Source organism: Phasianus colchicus, chromosome 23 (genome assembly GCF_987193195.1).
Source record: "Phasianus colchicus chromosome 23, bPhaCol1.hap1.1, whole genome shotgun sequence".
Classification (NCBI taxonomy): domain Eukaryota; kingdom Metazoa; phylum Chordata; class Aves; order Galliformes; family Phasianidae; genus Phasianus; species Phasianus colchicus.
Genome location: NC_143458.1, coordinates 4,105,494 through 4,124,249, shown reverse-complemented (window position 1 = coordinate 4,124,249; position 18,756 = coordinate 4,105,494). Strand labels below are relative to the sequence as shown.

The window sequence follows — 18,756 nt, the reverse complement described above, 5'->3', positions numbered from 1 at the left end:
GCTGCAAATGTTATGTGAATTATGGCACTTTAATTAAACTTATTGATCGGTCATCTAGTGAGTGTCAACATGTTAATGAAGGCAGCCAGCAGCAGTGTGGCTGCAGGAGAAAGCAGGCATTTCCCTTAGCAGAAGGTATAATTGTATTTGGCAGATGGAGCTTTGAGCCCAGTGAACCTAGTGATAAACTGGATTAATTTTCCCTTTAAAGAAAGCAACTAATGTGGCTGAAAAGGAGCTTTCATAGCCATCAATTCATGCAGAGATGTGTGTAGAGGAGGAGAGTTTAATCCTTTGCAAGACTCTTCTTGTCTTCTCTTTCTAGGTGTTTTTGTACACGTGCACATGTGTAGAAGCTGATGCCTTTGGTACAAGCACTTAACAAGTATTGATTCAATATCAGGAGCTTGGGATGTGACAACCGAGAGGCAAATCTGAGGATGGAAGCAGGAGAGAGGAGTATTTTTAGACCATTGCTAGTCCTGAGGAAACAGAAAAAGCCAACGCAGTGTCTCTTTGGATGTCATTTTTGCTGCTTTTTGTGCTTAAAAATAAAGGCAAGGTTAAAAATCCACTGTTTGAATCCAAGTGCAGGAGTAGCCTGTGTAACTGCAGCTGTTGCCAGTAATCTAGCTATGTAATCATGGCACTGTGCATTCAAATAAACATGTGGAGTATCCTCCTAGTGCTGCCAGCTCAGTTTTAAATCAGTTTCATGTTAACTGGTCTAAGAACAGGAGATTTCATGCGCTTCCTTTCATGAGAAAAAGCACTTTTGTGTACTTTCTTCCTGCACAGCAAAATGTAACACCCAAATGCACTCAGGCACAGAACACTAATGGCATTCATGCCACAGAAATCCACATGGATTGTCAGCTGGAAAATGTTTTGCAGCAGATTTGAGGGTTCCTGACCTGAACACCCCAATTTTTTCTGTTCCTGTTTTCTATTTGGGCCATTTTGAATGGGGTTTGAGCTTACCAAAGCCCTCTGATTATCAAAACTGGGTGACGTGCAAAGCTAAGAACCGGCCCTTGCTTCGGTCTGGTTTGAGCAGGAATGCAATACAGAAAAAGGCTCCGATTTAAGCAGCGCTGCTGCAACGCGGTGCCGTTCCGGTGCGCCATCTCCTGGCTCTGGATTCGGGGCTTTGGCTGCAGTTGGGCTTTTCCGCTTAGCAACGTGTGAACGACTCGGCTTCCCTCTAGTGGTTCTCCTTAGCAATTTCTTTTTCTTCTCAGGCTATTTTTGACCATTTCTAGGGTTTTTTTTGTTGTTGTTATTTCGATGTTGCCATTGAAAGATGCTTCGCTGTTCTGCTTAACGCCCTCGTTCCCAGGCTGGTACCTCGTTCCCAGTGTTAGGGTAGAGACCCTAAGCATCATCAGGCTGAGATAGGAATAAAGCTATGGGCTGGGAGAGTATTCCAGATTAAATGCCACTTCTGAAGTAAGGGGATAAAAAGTGAGGGCAAAAACGAGGAGGTAATCTGAAACTCTGAAGCTCTGTAGATTGCATAGATGAGCAAAACAATCGTGTGACTTCAGTACTGACAGCTCTGTGCAAAGCCATCTGTTCTTCGTGCTTCAATATTGGTGTGAAATGAACTCCTTGTGTACGTATGAACGTCTCCTTGAATCAGCTGCAGTCTGTGCAGGAAGCCAAGCTGTTGGGTTTTCTTTGATGCCACGAAGCGAACGAGGAAGAACGCAGCAAAATCGAAGTTTTTGTGCAGAGATGGATCTCAGCCTCTGACCACCAGCATTTATCTTTCAGCTTCCTGTTCTGTCTGGCTGGCTGAGGCTCAGACAGAATTTAAAAGAGTGGCCGAAGAAAACGTGACTTTGCCTTGTCACCATCGCCTGGGCCTCCTGGAGCAAGGCAGCCTGGACATTGAGTGGCTGCTGCACACGTCTGAATCGGTGCAGAAAGCGGTAGGTTCATCCACAACCTGCTGGGAAAACAGCCCAACAGCCCTACTGCTGTGTTGGCATCAACAGCAGCCATTGGTTTAAAGAGACGTCTGTGAAGTCCTTTGCAATTTATACTGAGGAAGTAAGCAGAACGCCTAGCTGACGTGTTTAAAGTGTGTGAAAGTTAATTGATATTCATTTATCCCATAATGAGGAGGTAGTGATGCAACTGTGTTTTCTTTAAATCAATGGTATTATTTAATCAGTCGTCTCCAGATAAACCTCAGAAGTACCCATCAGGCTTTCAGAAGTTCTATTTCATAGGCACAGGCTTTGAAATCTTGGGGGTGCGGGAGAAAGGATAGTCATTAAGTACTTATAAAATCAGATCTGCAATAACTAGAATCAGCTGGAATGATTGCTTTGCTGTTCTAATTGAACCTCGCCACAATCAGTGGCTACTTGTGGAATCAGATGATGCCTATTTTGATGCTGGTACAAATGCTCAAATATGAACCTTTAATGCAAATATAGTTCATGTATCAGCCTTAGATTTGATATCCAGGTTTAATTTTCCACCTTGCTCTAGGCTTCCTGGGTGACCCCAGGTAAGGCACTCAGCTGTGCAGGACCTTAGCCTGCAGCTTCTGGAAAGACTTTGTTTTGTTGTTCCGTACAAAAGCAAAATTACAGCTGTCCATCTCTGCTCCACAGGTGATCACCTACTCTGGAGGCCACGTTTACGATGACCTGAATGAAGAACAGAAGGGCCGTGTTTCATTCACCTCCAACTTCCGTGCTGGAGATGCATCCCTGCAGATCATCTCCCTGCAGTCTAGTGATGCAGGGAAGTACATATGTAAGGTGAAGAACGCTGGGCAGTACGAATGGGCTCACATCACCCTGAAGGTTGTAGGTAAGATCATTTTCTTGTTCTTTCAAAGACATATATAGATATATAGATATCAAGGCACATTTCCTGTAGAGAGATTGATTACATTAGGGTATAAATACACACAGACATCTCTTGATCAGGTTTCAGTAAGTCTGTATCAGCCTTTGCATTTTTTGGCAAAGGACAGAACACAGGAAGAGCCCAGAGAACTATTCTGTGGTAAGTGTACCCACTTGCAACATCTCCTTTCTAAATTGTCCTATGATCTCATCATGCAAACTAGAGTGATATCCTAGCAACCATTACTCAGTCCAGAACTCTCACTGAGGACTCTGAGTTTGTGTCCCTGGAGCCCAAACTGATCCAAGTCAGTGAAGGTGATGGATAAGCCACTGGGGTTAGCATTTCTCTTCCCTGATTGCAGTTGATTGCTTGGCATTTGGCACCTACACTATCACCCCATGGAAGTCCTGCTGTGACCTGCCAGATCCTGTGGGGAGAAGGAAGAAATGGAGAAGCAGGGGGAAGGAAAGGATTTCAGGGAGAGGATATTCTCTAAATCGTACCTAGAAGAATGCTTTGATACAGCTCCATTGGCACAAGTATCCATGAAGCAGACTGACTCAAAACAGAATGTGTTCCTTCTACTTCTTACACTACAAAATAGCACAAGGTTGCAGTTAAAGTCCACTAACAAACATCACTAGTGTAAATAATAATAATTTTAAAAAAGGGTTTTCCACCAAGAAAATAATCTGCTGCGTCTGCACAACCTGTGTTCTGTTTTCTACAGAGAAACCCTCCAAGCCCAAGTGCTGGCTGGAAGGAGAGCTGTCAGAAGGGAAAGACCTGTCCCTGCAGTGCCGTTCTTCCTCAGGCACTGCGCCCATCTCCTACCGGTGGCAGCGCATAAATGAGGAAGATGAGAAAGCTGAACATCTCCCGCCTACGTCGAGAGTCAGTAAGTCACTTCCTCTTAGAGCTCTCCATGTGTTGAAAGCCAGATAACCACCCACAGGCACGCTGTGTGTCCGTCTTGTAACCAGGGAGTGCGTGCTGGCAGAGAGAGCAGTGCTTTACCAGAACTTGGCTACGACAGGATGCTGTACTGTGCTCCACCCTGAGCGAGGAAGTGCACAAGTTCTCATGTTTTGCAGAAGATTGACAAATGGTCTTTCCTGAGTTATCGCTGATCTCCAACTGATTTTGATCTGCAAGTTCAGCGCTCGTTTTTTTGTTCCATCCATCCGTTCTTAGTCTTTTTTTGATTAATCTGAGGGTTGTTTTTCCTGTTTCAGACATTTCTAATCCAGGTCAAGTCTTACTGAAGAACCTCACTCAGATGAGTACAGGGTTGTACCAATGCATGGCCACCAACGAGGCTGGACAAGAGAGCTGTGTTGTTCGGGTGACAGTGCAGCGTGAGTATTGCACCTAACTGGTATTCTCACCTCTGTATGAGCAATGTAGGTCCTCAGCTGACCCACTTCACTGCACGAACCCTTATCCACACCTTTGCCCTTTTGTACTCCAGTCACATGGAACAGTTCTCACATGCTCAGCAGTATTCCATATAGCCTGGAGTGGTAAATACACTGTTTGGGCTCAAATGTTTTGGTCTATCAGAAATATTGATTTTGAGAATGGCCAACAGAGTAACAGGGAAAAAACAAACAAACAGGTGAGATGGTTTGTCAAGCATCCAGCTGCTAGTTAGCTCAGGCTGGAAGGATTCTATGATTCTATGATTGCATGAGATTATTGCTCAGTATAAAATCTCTGTGGATAGTCCGTCATTGAAGTAATGTGCAAAGTGAAAAAGCAACTTTGGGCACAGTTTGGTTTTAATCCAGATTCAATATATTTGGCCCAAGCAGTAGAGAATAAAATCGGTATCTATGTGATTAATCACATCACAGGTGTGTAGGTATCTAGGTGTTATGGCTTTGCATATGCGTGCAAGGAAATGGGTGGAGTTCAGCACAGGCATTGACAGTGAATCCAAACAAACAATGGAATTTGGGAGGCTTTTGTGTGTAAATCTCAGGGGAGATCAGAGGGAACCTGAATTGTTGAAATAAACGACTGCTGACAAAGATTTCTTCTATGGAGATTCCATAGCTTTGGAATGTATCTGCCAAACCAGGCCTGAAGTAGCTGCATTATGGTCACATAGCAAGGAAAACCTGCTCCCCTCAGGCATCTGAAGTGTCCTGGCAGCTTTTATGTCAATTGAACTGAATTGGTTTAGAACCTCATTTTGATTTGCTAAAGCCTCCACAGGGACAAGCCCTAAGGAAACAACTCAGCCAAACCCAACCTCACCACTCTTATCAAAAGGTTTCATGCAAGTTCAGCCAAGGGCTCAGACACATTGGGAAGTGTTGTTTCATTAACTTCCCTATTCTGAATGACAAATGCCTTGTATTGGCACAGCACAGTTTTCCCTTCTCCAGTCCTCTTTGTCCTTCTCCAGTCACTTTTTCCCCCAAAACTGAATAATTCATTCTGTAAGCAAACAGCGAACATTTCAGGATTCATACCTCATGGGGAAATATCTGTAGTTTACTCTCTTGCCTTTAGAAAATTGTTTGGTACTTTTCCTTGAGCGTGGGTTGTGCTGTCTGCCTCTATTATGCTTTTTGTGGTTCTGGGCTCTTACATAAGGATTTTTCCTCCCCATCTCAGATCTGACTCACAGCCGAAAGCATAGCTCCTGTGATCCCACCCTTCTAGAAGCGAATTCTTTTCTCAGTATTGTCTCATGTTTAGAAACAATATTTAAGATAAATTGGCTCAACTGCATTGAGACACTTAAGTAGTCTAAATTCTGATTTATAAACAGTGATATCATTTCTAGTGTGAAATAGAACGTGTCTATTTGGCCACTACTGAGAGTTTACCTGTTAATCTGTTTATTTTTTGGACAACAGATGCCCAAAATATTGGCATGATTGCTGGAGCGGTTTGCGGCGTCGTGGTGGGACTCTGCCTCCTGTTCCTGGTGGTGAGGCTGACAATAAGAAGGAAAGAAAAGAAGAGGTATGAGGAAGAGGAGGCCCCAAATGAAATCAGGTAATACTTTTCCCTTAATCCCTCCTGTCTTTCAGTCTCCTGTACACCCAGCATGCTCCAAATTAACATCTCTTTTCGCTCCAGGTTTAAGTAACCCAAATATTGGTTTCTTAAAAGATCGTTCTATAAAGCTTTTACAGTCTTCCTGAAACGTCACTGACAAGTTTCACAACTCTTAAGATTTCTGTTGGGAATGCTCTGAGGTTTTCATGGTCTTTCCTGAGTCTTCTGTGCAACTGTGCTGCTGGACTGAGCACAGGGTGAGAAACCCTTTAAACCTCTGTTTGCAGAGCTGGGAGGCCTCACCCCTGATCAGGTGTCCCAAGAATGCTGACACATGTTCTTTGAACTCATCTGTGTGTGAGCTCTGCCACTCACTCCTCTTGGTCTTCAGCCAATTGAGCTCAGGGAGCAAAGTTATAGGAAAAAAAAATATATATATATATATATATTTCCAGGAATGAGATTTAGCTGCTCCTGTCCCTAAAGAACCCCCTCACCTCATTCCACCTTATTTCTGCCTGCCCTCATATGACACCTACATATGGTTGAGCAGGCATCTTTATAATCCATTCAGCAGCTGATTACTCTTCTGCTGGTGGTCAGGTTGCTGGTATGGCCAGCAAGAAGGCAGTCTCTGCTCATTGCTTCCCTTGCATTTCTTCTTCTCTATGCTTTCAACCCTTGCATGCCTTTTTATTCTTATCTGAGCCTCTTCCGTCATCTTTTCACACCTCTCTTCCTGGGCTCAGTTACTGTGCTATTTTCACTACTCACATTTTTTAAACCAGCAGAACAGGTCTCTGCTAGTCTTGTATAGGTAATTTGTCATTATGAATAAAGATAATAGAGCAGACAGTTCTGTCTGAACTGTTTGCACTGACACTGGGCATTTGTTCCACGGACTTCAAATCCACACACAGAGAGCCAGTTGTGACCACAAATCCATTTGGCCAATAGCTCTGCAGAGCTACAGCAAATTCGATCTATGAGGTTACTTTGCACAGAATTCAGGAAACCCACTGCCTTGCTCAAACTTCTGGACAAATGTGCCTTGGCGTCTTCAGCAGGCAACCATTGCAGCAACAATTCAGGGTAGTAAAATGTGTAATTGTTTTTGTTCTCGTGGTATGTTTGCAGAGAAGACGCAGAGGCACCCAAAGCCCATCTTGTCAAGCCCAGCTCCTCATCCTCTGGTTCCAGGAGCTCACGCTCGGGTTCCTCCTCAACCAGGTCGACAGCCAACAGTGCCTCTCGCAGCCAGCGGACTTTGTCAACTGAAGCTACTCCCCATCTGACTCCTCCACAGTACAGCCAGAGGGAGATGGGAGGGAAGGAAACAGAGCCAAAGAAAGTCGACTATGCCAACCTGATGAAAATGGGAGCCACGCTGGTCATGGTGCCTGCCCAGAGCCGAGCGTTCCAGACCGTGTGACTGCTCTGACTTCTGCCATCCAGAAACACACCACGTACCACCAGCCACATAGGAGTTGTTAGATTAGCTAGTTACCTCCCTGGTCAGCTTAATTTTAGTCACCTGTGACAATTCGCACCACAAGAAGCCCTCCCACTCAACTCTTTCCCAGCACTTGAGGTTCTGAGATGGGTTTTGTTTTTTTTTTTTTTTGTTAAAAGAAAGATAAAATTGAGGGGAAAAGGGAGCCTTCTTTTTAAAGTACCTTTTTAGAAAATGGAACAGTGAGCATTTTAAAACTCCAGCTGAAAACAGTGTCAGCTAAGCGCTGTACAAGAGAAATGAAGCCAAACCTCAGGATTTTTTTAAAAGGGATCAACAGAGACAGAAAGACATCTAATGTTCCAGTGAGGTTTAGGGGGAAGGGGAAAATCTCCTGTACTGTTTCTGGAGAAGTTTCTAGAAGAATGCATAGTCTTACCTGAAGACCTTGAGGCAATGTGTCTGCTGAGGGTACTCTTGTGGTCAACCTTGAAGGGAACTGACACATGCTTGCCTTTTTTCTGCATTCAGTCTTCTAGGGAAATACTTCTGGAGGCTGCAACTAAAGCAGAAAGGAAAGGTCAAGAGATACAGCACAAAGGCATGTATCTGAACTCACTTCTATAGTAAAGGGAAAAGAGCCCACATGTCAAGGAATCAAAGATACTTCAATTGCTAGGATGAGATTCATGATGCATCCAGAGAAATACGGCCAGGAGCCTGACTGCTTGTATGGACAGCACTGAAAAGCTGCAGTAACTTCACCAGAGTTGTATCTGTGTCACATGAGCCTTAGTGAGATGAGAATTGAATGCTGAAGCCAAAATGAAGGCATGCCTCAAAAACTGAGGGCTGCTAACCAACCAAAAAGCCTGGAGGAATGTCTGAAGATGTCTTTGCTGCAGCCAGGTTGTGAATTCAGCAGTTTAGGGTGAGCCCTATAGACCTCAGAGAGCTCTTCCCAAAACTGAATGAACAGCATTCCTGGACCGACCTTCACACATCCAGGTAAGACTGAAGATGGAGTGAAAGAACACGTCACGAAGAAAATACACCAGGGACAGGTAAACGTTAAGTGCAATGCTAAGGGAAGGAAGGTTTACTGCCATACACCAACCTGTAGGCCCTGTGCTATTCTCAAGGCTTAAACCTCAGCAGGACTCTTAAAAAAAAAGCAGGAATCATGAAAATACTTTCTGTGATTGTGTGCCAGAATAGACATTTTCAAGGGATATAGTCTTATGCTTCAATTTGAAGGCCAATAAGAAATGATGGGCAATAGGGACAGGCTTCCTGTGGGGGCAGATGGCCCCAGAACTGTTTGTTTATACTTTCCTCTGAAGGACTTGACTCTGACCACTGCTACACAGAAGACACTGAGCTTGTAGGTTCTAAATTCTTTTCTGAGACCCATCATTCCATTTATTTGAGATCTCAGAAGGTCTGATTGAAACGAGGCCATGTTTGGGCCGCTTCCCTATGAGAAATAGTTTTCAAATTTGCCCTGTGCTATCTGAGAACTTCTTTTCCTAAAGGAATCACCATCCCATGTACTGTTTGCTCTCTGTACTGCAGTCAGCACACAACCCACCCTCAGAAGGCCAAAATACTGTTTGTTTTGGGGGGGGAGGCCTTGAGCCACCAACTGATAGAAAGGAATCAGCTGTTTGATAAGCTTTTACTTTCACCAGTACTGGGTACTGGGTCATTTTGCCTAGGCACCATTTCAGAGCCACGCTCCTGGGTCAGCTTTGCTCTGGTGGATTTGGTTGGAGGTTGCAGCTGCTCAGTGTCTGTGACTCCTTTTTTTGTAGGCCCTGAAGGCATTGGCACTGCTCCTAAGTGCTTCCAAAGCATTCCAGGTCTAGGATTTGTGAAGTTTGTGGCTTTTAAGTTTGCTGACTGTGATGTCACCTCAGCAGATTATCTTTGACGCCTATCCTATGCAGAGTAAACCAGGAGTGAATTTCTCAGCAAACAGCCCAAGGAACCCATACCTCATTAACACAAAATGAGGATAACAGTCCAAACAGTCAAGCTGGGTAACCAGCATAAGTACCTAATACTGGAGGTTAGTCTGAGTCACAGGCCAGGCCTGCAATTAGCAAAGGGCACTGTGCTCCATTGCAGCCTGGGGGCTGCTTGGTGCCAGCAAGCAGAATTCCTCCAACCTGTGCCCTCTTCCATGGAGAAAGAGTTCATTTAAAAGGTATCTCATTTCCAAAGGGACATTTTCTGGGCTCCAGAAAATCAGGAGTTGCACAAGGGAAACAAATGAACCATAAGCCAAACTTGATTGTGTAAAATAGTGTGTTTAAAGCATTTACTGTCATATACCAGTTATTACTAGTGTGATTAAATGCATACAATGTTATGTAGCTTTCTTATGTCTAAGCAGCTAAACTGAGCTTACATCTCTTCTACCTGCTATAATTGGTGTACTTGTACTGTGTCTGAACAACTCAGAGGAAAGCAAATATTTATTATTGATTCCTTTGAATCAATGATTTCATATTTTTTTTTTGGTTGTTTTGTAAATAAATGCGCTGCAGCTGAAGTGCTACAGCTCAACTAAACCCGTATCCACGCTCCATCTTCTGTGCTTAGATACTGCATGCTGTCAAGTTGAATCAAAGGAAAAAAAAGATAGAGGTAAAAATAGTATTTTTAAGCTAACGAGGACTATGTGTATATTTGTGTAAAAATTGCAGGAAAGCTGCAGGTTTTTTTCCTGGAGATTTTTTCAGATCTAGATTTTGCAACGTGGTATGAATTGTGTGAAACCGTGTTGGGGTGAACTGAATTTGGACTTCCACTCAACTACTTTACCTGAGATGTTATGGCTGAAGACATCAGTGCTGCAGGCTAATGTGGTAAATACTGCCAGTGCAGACACAGCCCTGATAAACACCTCCCAGCTCTCCTACTCCCACATACACCAGCTTGCTGCTGAACCACCCTGTGCCTTTCAGCTCCATCTCCTGAGCTGCGCATGAGATGGCGACGAAACCTTGAACAATCAAGAGAGGCATTTAGACTGCTGAGATCTTGGTTGCAGATAAACACTTAGAACCAGCTAACAGGAATCTCCAGTCCCAGGGATGTGGGTGGAACTCAGGCTAACTCAGTATGGCTCTGGTTCATTTCTCTTGCAGTGGTTTCAGCCTTCTTTCCCCTGGGGGCGTTTTTTGCAAAGAGATCACGCAGCATCAGCAATCTTCTCTACAGAAATCTGGGAGTAGACGTTGCAACATAATTAGGCAGTATTTAAACCCTCATGACAGCAGTGGTCTCATAGGTGTGTCCTTCTGTCTGTCCCTGATTGATGGGGAACGGCCACGCTGCTGCTTGCTCCTGAGTTGATGATGTCCCAAATCCTGATGACGGTTCAGAGTTGTGCAATTGCCTCCTTTTGTTCAGTATCAGGAATCTGGGGTTATTTTTATTTTATTTTTAACCGAGATCACTTTGTACTGCTGCACAGGGGGGAAAGGGAAGGGCCGCATTAGAAATGCATTGTTTTCAAGCTTCAGGGTGTGCAGATGTGAAGTAAAAACTGCCATTAGGAACCATTAGGACCAATAGGAAGCGAGTTTCTGACAGTCCCCACTCTGCCCACTTCTCTCGAGCTGCAGCAAAGCAAACTGGCTTCAGAAATTAATGTTGGGGTTCATCGCTTGGGGAGGGAAAGCATCGTCATAGAATCATAGAATGGCCTGGGTTGAAAAAGGCCACAATGCTCATCCAGTTCCAACCCCCTGCTATGTGCAGGTCACCAACCAGCAGCCCAGGCTGCCCAGAGTCACATCCAGCCTGGCCTTGAATGCCTGCAGGGATGGGGCATCCACAGCCTCCTTGGGCAACCTGTTCCAGTGCATCCAGACTGCTGGGCCTTGGTTTTTTTTGCACTGTACTGTAAATGGGCGATTTCAGGTTGTTAACATCCTGTAATTTCTAACGCAGTGACTCATTGGCCGGTGCTCTCCTCCCTGCACTGATTCATTGCTGCTCCAGGCTGCCTTCCCCTGCCGTGCACCCATTGTGCAAAGCACGGTTGCACATTGGAATGCCGTTGTTTAATTCCCAAGTGCCAGCAGGGCTATTCTTAGGTCCTACCGACGTTCTGCTCGTGTTTTAGAAAAAAGGAAAACCACAGAGCTGCCCATGCAGCCCCTGCGAGCCGGCAGAGCACGGATCTCAGCAGCGATCTGCACTGGGTGGAGCGGCTCTTGCATTGCAGCCCTGCTCAGCACGGGGAGGGCGGTTCGTGCCCCTTATCTTTACAAGCACAGGGCATCGCTCCCCGCCTTTGTGCTCCTAAATCCACCCCCAGATACAAGCTGAGGGCACAGCCGTGCTGCGCTCCCTCCCTCCCCTTTTCCTGCAGGATCTCATGCGCTCCGTGGATTTGCACCTCACTGCGTTCACCCACAATAAAGCCGGGCATTGCTGCAGGGTTGAGGCTGTTTTCCCCCAAACTCCGCCTTCTATGCTCGGGGACGGCGACCTCCCCCCCCCCCCCCCCCGCCATTTTGCCTTCTCCTCCGTCTGCAGCGAGCCGCGCGCCCTGCAAACGAGCTGCCGGCACTGCGATCCCATTGGACGCCCGCATCGCAAGGCGCCTGCTCCCGCGCGCGGAATATGCAAACGATTCAGCTGTACTTTGCAGCCATTGGCTGCCTCCTGCTCCCCCGCGCGCTCGCTCTGCCCCCTCCAGACCACCAGCCCACGCTTGGCGGTGTCGTCATCCGCATGCGGCCGCTAAGAGGCTCTCATTGGCTCCCGCCCGCAGGAAGCTCCGCCCTCTTCCGTTGCGGGCGGGGGGCGAGCCGAGCGGTTGAGGGGGGGGCGAAGGGGAAAGCGCATGAAGGTTCGAGAATACCGGCCGGCCGGCGGCCACGCCCCCTTTCCGCTACGTCACTGACGGTGCGTGTTCCGGTAGCCTGCCATTGGCTGGAAGGGCTGAGGAAGGAGCGAGCGGATTGGCTGGAAGCGAGAGAAGGGGCGGGCGCTTCTGGAAGGTTCTGAAGGGATATATAAAGGCGCCGGGGCGGGAGCCGACCGCTCTCATTCAGCAGCACTCTACCAGCAGCAGTCTTTGTGCGCGTCTGCCGCTGCCCGCGCCGCTCAGGTAGTGGGGCCTACTGTGAAGGGAGGGGGGCGACTCAGGGAACCCATGGACAGAGGCGGTGTGGAGGGGAGGGGGCAGGAGGGAGAGGGACTTGGGGAGCTGAGAAGGGAGAACTTTTACCGCACTGTTAGCTGCTTTCAGCGGCTGTTGGGGGCTAACGGTTCTCCAGAGTTCCGTTCACCTTGCTCTTCGCTTTTCTCTGTTGCGTTCAGTAGTGGCTGCTCTCAGCTCCGCTGCTTTCTGCTGGGAGAACGACAGGGGGTCAGCGAACTGCACTATACTGGGGGGGAGGGAGCGATTCTGCAGAGCTGTGTGGCGGGGGATCGTCCGTGCACTTTGTGCCGCTTTGAAGGAGCTTGGGGCTCTGCCAGGCCCCGCGGCTGCCAAGCTCAGCCCACGAGAGGCGGTGGGTCCGTTGCCCCGCGGCCAAGATGGCTGCTGCGACCACGTGACTGCCGCGGGACATGCTGGGAAATGGAGTCCGTGGCCACGTGCGCTGAGCCGCATGGCGCCCGCGCAGAACATGGGGCCGTCTGCGTTGGGCCTGTGCGCTAGGGAGCGACTAGCGGCAAAGCGGGGCATTGCAGCGAGATACACATCCTTTTATTTTTCTGAGACTCTCGAGTTCATTAGACTAAAAGCAATAAGCAACTGAATCTATGCTTCGATTTTTTTTTTCTTTCCAGACAAGATGTCGAAGGGACCAGCTGTTGGTATCGATCTCGGAACCACCTATTCCTGTGTTGGTGTGTTCCAACATGGGAAGGTGGAAATCATTGCCAATGACCAGGGTAACAGGACCACACCAAGCTACGTCGCTTTCACAGATACAGAGAGGTTGATTGGCGATGCTGCCAAGAACCAAGTTGCAATGAATCCCACCAACACAGTCTTTGGTAAGGAGGCTGCAGGGCTTACATAATAATTGGTGCGTGCAGGGAATTAAGGTTGCCAGTAGCTGTTAGCTGTGTCTGTCTTCTGAATTATAACTGAGTTAGTGCTTTTCTTTCAGAGTAAAAGCTGTGCGTCTCAGTACTAAAACTGAGCTAATATCCAAGCTTATTCTGAGTATTTGGGTATTACGTCCTTTCTGACCAGACTGCTTTTGGCACCATATTCAGTGGCCTTGGCTACTCAGCTACTGCTTATCAGTTGCTGTGTTTGCTGTGAGAAAATATTGACAGAGCACACACATCTCCAAGAGATGAGATCTCAGAATGCCTGCTCTGAGGCTTTGGCAGCTTGGTAATTTGAGGTGAAAGGTAATGAAGCTTTTGTACAGTATTTTTAGAACAGATGTTTTTATGCTGGGATTAATACAATTTTACACGACTATTTTTTCCAGATGCAAAACGGTTGATTGGGCGTAGATTTGATGATTCTGTTGTCCAGTCTGATATGAAGCACTGGCCTTTCACTGTGGTGAATGATGCTGGCAGGCCAAAAGTCCAGGTGGAATACAAAGGAGAGACAAAGAGCTTCTACCCAGAAGAAATTTCTTCCATGGTCCTAACCAAAATGAAGGAAATTGCAGAAGCATATCTTGGGAAGGTATGGTCTGGGTATTCAGCCAAGTGTAATAAATAGCTGTAGGCCATAAACTTCTCAGAGATGCACAACTGACTCATTTTCCTTGCTTTTTTGCAGACTGTAACTAATGCTGTAGTCACTGTACCAGCCTATTTCAATGACTCCCAGCGCCAGGCCACAAAAGATGCTGGAACCATTGCAGGGCTCAATGTACTGCGAATTATCAATGAGCCAACAGCTGCTGCTATAGCCTACGGTCTGGATAAGAAGGTATGTTACGGAGTGACAGCCATCTGATGCAGGACCAGTGCACCTGCCAGGTTAATCTTAACAATGGAATTACATTATGGAAATGAATGTTGTTTTTTCCAGGTTGGTGCTGAAAGGAACGTTCTTATTTTTGACCTTGGAGGTGGCACCTTTGATGTGTCAATTCTGACTATTGAAGATGGCATCTTTGAGGTGAAATCCACTGCAGGTGACACTCATTTGGGTGGAGAAGATTTTGACAACCGCATGGTCAACCATTTCATCGCTGAATTCAAGCGCAAGCACAAGAAAGACATCAGTGAGAACAAGAGAGCAGTTCGTCGCCTTCGTACTGCGTGTGAACGTGCAAAGCGTACCCTGTCATCAAGCACACAAGCCAGTATTGAAATCGATTCTCTCTATGAGGGCATTGACTTCTACACATCCATCACCAGAGCTCGCTTCGAAGAGCTGAATGCTGACCTGTTCCGTGGCACCCTGGATCCTGTGGAGAAGGCCCTGCGGGATGCCAAGCTGGACAAGTCACAGATCCACGACATCGTGCTGGTTGGGGGCTCTACCCGCATCCCAAAGATTCAGAAACTGCTGCAAGACTTCTTCAATGGCAAAGAGTTGAACAAGAGCATCAATCCTGATGAAGCTGTGGCTTATGGTGCAGGTAATCACAGCTGACAAAATGTGTGTTCTCTGTATTAATATGGGATGGGCTTCTCAGCGAGCAGGGTGCTGTCTGAACTGGTTTCAAAGTAGTACCAGTGCAGGTGTGGTTTTTCCCACCTGGGTTGGTACTGCTTTTGAGAGCAGTGAAACTTGGACTTGCAATGATGAATCAGATTCCAAAGCCATTCGTAGTTTCCACCAGAAGTCTACTAATGATGGCCAAAACCTTCCTTGGATGTCTGAGCGAGCTGTGGGGCTAGTTGTAGCATGTGCTTCATCTGGTACAAGGTTCTTAATGTTCTGTTCTCTTTCCACAGCTGTTCAAGCTGCAATTCTGTCTGGAGACAAGTCTGAAAATGTCCAGGATCTGCTACTGTTGGATGTGACTCCTCTGTCTCTTGGTATTGAGACTGCTGGAGGTGTCATGACGGTCTTGATCAAGCGTAATACCACCATTCCCACCAAGCAGACTCAGACGTTCACTACTTACTCTGACAACCAGCCTGGTGTGCTGATTCAGGTAGGTATGCAGCACTCAGATGACCTGACAGGGCATTTCACCTAACATGTTGTCCAATCTGCCGATGATTGATACCTGACGTAAATTTTATGCAAGAGTTCTTGCAATTAGTTACCACTAATGAATATCTGGTTGCAATGATGAAAGTGATTCCTAAGCCATTCGTAGTTTCCACCAGAAGTCGAAAGACATGTGTTGGTCCAAGTACCTTCCTTGGATGTCTGAGCGACCAAGGCACTTCAGTCTAATAGTAGTCCATTATAACTGTGCATAGTCAAGGCTGATGAATTTATTCCTTCTCTATTGTAGGTATATGAAGGAGAACGTGCTATGACTAAGGACAACAACTTGCTGGGCAAGTTTGAGCTGACCGGTATTCCCCCTGCTCCCAGAGGTGTACCTCAGATTGAAGTAACCTTTGATATTGATGCCAATGGCATCCTGAACGTATCTGCTGTGGATAAGAGCACTGGCAAGGAGAACAAGATCACGATAACAAATGACAAAGGTAAATAACCATGTGGTTCTGAGGGTGGAACACTTGGCAAGATCCCTTCAGGAAACTGAAGTGTCCAACTTGGTTTTGTACCAAGACTGGGTAATAATGTATGTCCTCTGATTACGGACATGAGCCTTGGCTTTTAGTGAGTTAATTCTTAAGCTTATCAAAGCCTGTGAAGTCAATTTGAGATAAAGGCACTTGAAAATCACTAGTCTTACATTCACATCCAAGTTAATTTAGATAAATGTGCAATTCTGTATGTATATAGCAGGTTACTAATGCTCCACTAAAAATGGTTGACCAGGAAGTTGTAACATGAAATGTTCTGTGTTCTGCAGGTCGGCTGAGCAAGGAAGACATTGAGCGGATGGTTCAGGAAGCAGAGAAATACAAGGCAGAAGATGAGAAGCAGCGTGATAAAGTGTCTTCTAAGAACTCCCTGGAGTCCTATGCATTCAACATGAAAGCTACTGTTGAAGATGAGAAGCTCCAGGGCAAGATTTCTGATGAGGACAAACAGAAAATCCTGGACAAATGCAATGAAATCATCAACTGGCTGGACAAGAATCAGGTATGGTGCACTCTGTGTTTGGTCAGCACTTTGTCAAAGTTGAAAACCAGCTCAGAATGAGGGATTGCTACTGGTTGCAGTGATGAAAGTGATTCCTAAGCCATTCGTAGTTTCCACCAGAAGTCGAAAGACTTGTGTTGGTCCAAGTACCTTCCTTGGATGTCTGAGCGACCATAGTTGGCAAGCACTGACCTTTCTCCTCTCCTAATTGAGGGTAGTGAGTGGAAAAGTCTCATCTTCTGTAGTGCTTGATGGGTAGGCTGGCTTTATTAGACAAAGCAGAAGGATTTTTTTCATCCTAGTCTAACTGGTTATGTTTGGCAGCCTTATTTCTGAGGCTGTATGAGCTAAACTAAGCCTTTTAGTGCCAGTCATTGTTAAGGCTGTATGTATCCACTTGTGGCAGCAGCAGATGCTGAGCTCTCTGTCTCTTTCAGACTGCTGAGAAGGAAGAGTTTGAGCACCAGCAGAAAGAGCTGGAGAAGGTGTGCAACCCCATCATCACCAAGCTGTACCAGAGCGCAGGTGGGATGCCTGGAGGAATGCCTGGGGGCTTCCCTGGTGGTGGAGCTCCTCCCTCTGGTGGAGCTTCTTCTGGACCAACCATCGAGGAGGTGGATTAAAGATGCTGGGAAATGCATTCCACTAGCAGTTAGTATTGGAGGACCCCTGCCTGGGGGTTAGATTGAAGGACCCAAACCTGTAGGCACATCTGGGTATATTGCCAGATTAAAACTCCATAACTGAGCTGCTGTAAAAAAAAAAAAAATAATAATAATAAAAAATAAAAAAAATAAAATTAATTTTCTGGGCATTTTAGATACTTGAACATGTGCACAGGAGGGGAGGTGAATACCATTGCACTTTACAGTACTGTAAACAAGTGGAAATGCAATTCATGTCTTAAAGAATAAAAACTATTTAATGGGCATCACAATGGTTTTCTGTTGGATTCTTTGTACATAAGGACTAATGTGTCAAAACTGCATAAAATTCTGTTCTTCAGGTCATTTTATGGTAACTGAGCAATAGCCTTTTCTGGCTCCAGCTTCCTGAAGAAACTGCTTTCTGGTTGCACAGTAGATTGTAAATTATAGATTAATAATTAGCAGAGAGATGCTAGGTTGGTGATTTGGCATGTGAGAGCATCTCTGCTAGTAAGCATAAGCTAAACTTTCAACTCCAAAGGTTATAGGATCCCTCAGTATTGGTTCTTCTTAAAGCAAAGCTTATACACCTTTGTGCAGTTTATCATTAATGCCTGATAGCAGGTATTCAGTATCAAAAGTGGGCTATGAGAAAGGAACAAATTTGGGCAGGGTCTGTTGCGATCGGACAAGAGGGAGTGGTTTTGAACAACAAAATACAGACTGGATTTGAGAGGTATGGTTTTATTACTGTAACTTGTAAAGCAGTGGCACAGGTTTCCCATAGAGGTGGTAGGTGTTTGCAGGGATAGGGTGCCCAAGGTCCGGCTGGGTGGAACTCTAGTTGCCAATCAGTAGATCAAACTGCCCAAAACCTTATCTAACCTGGCCATGGGTTACCTCCAGCCTTGGTTCCCCCAGCATGAGACAGGCGTGGAGCAGATGTAGAGAAGGGCCACAAAGAGAAGCAAAGGTGTGGAGCACGTACATGATAAGGAAATGAGGGAGCTGTGCTTGTTAGGCTTGGGGGAGGCTTTGAGGAGAGCTTGTAGCAACCTTCCAGTGCTTGAGGGGAGTTTGTAAGCAGGAAATGGGCAGGTTTTACACATTGATAGTGATAGGAAAAGGGTGAAGTAGTTTAAACTAGAAGAGGTGAAGTTTAGGTTAGATGTTAGATGGAAATTCTTACTCAGAAGGTGGTGAGGCCCTGGTACTGCAGTGCCCCATCCCTAGAGGTGCCCAAGGCTGTTGATGAGCCTCTGAGCAGCCTGAGCTGGTGTGCACCCAGCCCATGGCACAAGGGTTGAAACTGGGTGGGCTTTAAGGTCCCATACAACCCAGTCATTCTGTGATTGCTTGACTTTTTTGTGTTAGGATTTGCTTAGTGATTGCAGATCAACTTTTGAAACTGAATGAGCTTCAGAATGAACTACTCTTAGACCTAGCTACGATAAACCTACAGTAATACACATATTTTTAAATACAGAGAGAAAAGTAAGCATTTACTAGCTAAGGTTCTGTACCCTGTGCTCCTTGGGGGAAGGTGAATTCTCAGGGATTGCTTATCATCTAGAGAAATCACTGCT

The 18,756-nt window shown here is 46.1% G+C and overlaps 2 protein-coding genes, 1 long non-coding RNA gene and 3 other non-coding genes across 11 annotated transcripts in view; 5 read left to right on the top strand and 1 right to left on the bottom strand.

The window, feature by feature from the left end:
* Positions 1 to 7,903, bottom strand: part of LOC116233099 (uncharacterized) — a 37,567-nt gene extending 29,664 nt beyond the window's left edge. For all 3 annotated transcript variants that reach the window (XR_016459659.1, XR_016459658.1, XR_004167888.2), the window contains exons 1-2: positions 7,779 to 7,903; positions 5,712 to 5,821 (exon numbers count right to left, since the gene is read on the bottom strand). This is a non-coding gene — a long non-coding RNA (uncharacterized LOC116233099). The remainder of the gene's footprint in view (positions 1 to 5,711; positions 5,822 to 7,778) is intronic.
* Positions 1 to 7,963, top strand: part of CLMP (CXADR like cell adhesion molecule) — a 38,068-nt gene extending 30,105 nt beyond the window's left edge. For all 4 annotated transcript variants that reach the window (XM_090123760.1, XM_031599805.2, XM_090123761.1 and 1 more), the window contains 6 exons: positions 1,777 to 1,934; positions 2,628 to 2,829; positions 3,602 to 3,769; positions 4,107 to 4,229; positions 5,742 to 5,883; positions 7,024 to 7,963. In XM_090123760.1, coding sequence (XP_089979886.1) covers positions 1,777 to 1,934; positions 2,628 to 2,829; positions 3,602 to 3,769; positions 4,107 to 4,229; positions 5,742 to 5,883; positions 7,024 to 7,318 — 1,088 coding nt within the window. In that variant the 3' untranslated portion in view covers positions 7,319 to 7,963. The remainder of the gene's footprint in view (positions 1 to 1,776; positions 1,935 to 2,627; positions 2,830 to 3,601; positions 3,770 to 4,106; positions 4,230 to 5,741; positions 5,884 to 7,023) is intronic.
* A 4,362-nt stretch (positions 7,964 to 12,325) lies between these two features.
* On the top strand, positions 12,326 to 17,460 carry HSPA8 (heat shock protein family A (Hsp70) member 8). Its single transcript, XM_031599804.2, has 9 exons — positions 12,326 to 12,470; positions 13,157 to 13,366; positions 13,816 to 14,021; positions 14,118 to 14,270; positions 14,373 to 14,928; positions 15,248 to 15,450; positions 15,760 to 15,958; positions 16,291 to 16,523; positions 16,961 to 17,460. Exons 2-9 carry the CDS (start codon positions 13,162 to 13,164, stop codon positions 17,144 to 17,146), a joined length of 1,941 nt encoding a protein of 646 aa, XP_031455664.1. The 5' UTR covers positions 12,326 to 12,470; positions 13,157 to 13,161; the 3' UTR covers positions 17,147 to 17,460.
* On the top strand, positions 15,087 to 15,177 carry LOC116233227 (small nucleolar RNA SNORD14). Its single transcript, XR_004167935.1, has one exon. It is a non-coding gene; the product is annotated as a small nucleolar RNA SNORD14 (small nucleolar RNA).
* On the top strand, positions 15,583 to 15,679 carry LOC116233230 (small nucleolar RNA SNORD14). Its single transcript, XR_004167937.1, has one exon. It is a non-coding gene; the product is annotated as a small nucleolar RNA SNORD14 (small nucleolar RNA).
* LOC116233229 (small nucleolar RNA SNORD14) lies at positions 16,598 to 16,694 on the top strand. Its single transcript, XR_004167936.1, has one exon. It is a non-coding gene; the product is annotated as a small nucleolar RNA SNORD14 (small nucleolar RNA).
* Positions 17,461 to 18,756: the final 1,296 nt, after the last annotated feature.

Bases quoted from the DNA above. Each gene is read 5' to 3' on its own strand.
- HSPA8 (XM_031599804.2), top strand. From the start codon at position 13,162: ATGTCGAAGGGACCAGCTGTTGGTATCGATCTCGGAACCACCTATTCC. The intron at 14,929-15,247 runs GTAATCACAGCT...CTCTTTCCACAG, and splicing joins AGCTGTGGCTTATGGTGCAG to CTGTTCAAGCTGCAATTCTG. The intron at 15,451-15,759 runs GTAGGTATGCAG...TCTCTATTGTAG, and splicing joins AGCCTGGTGTGCTGATTCAG to GTATATGAAGGAGAACGTGC.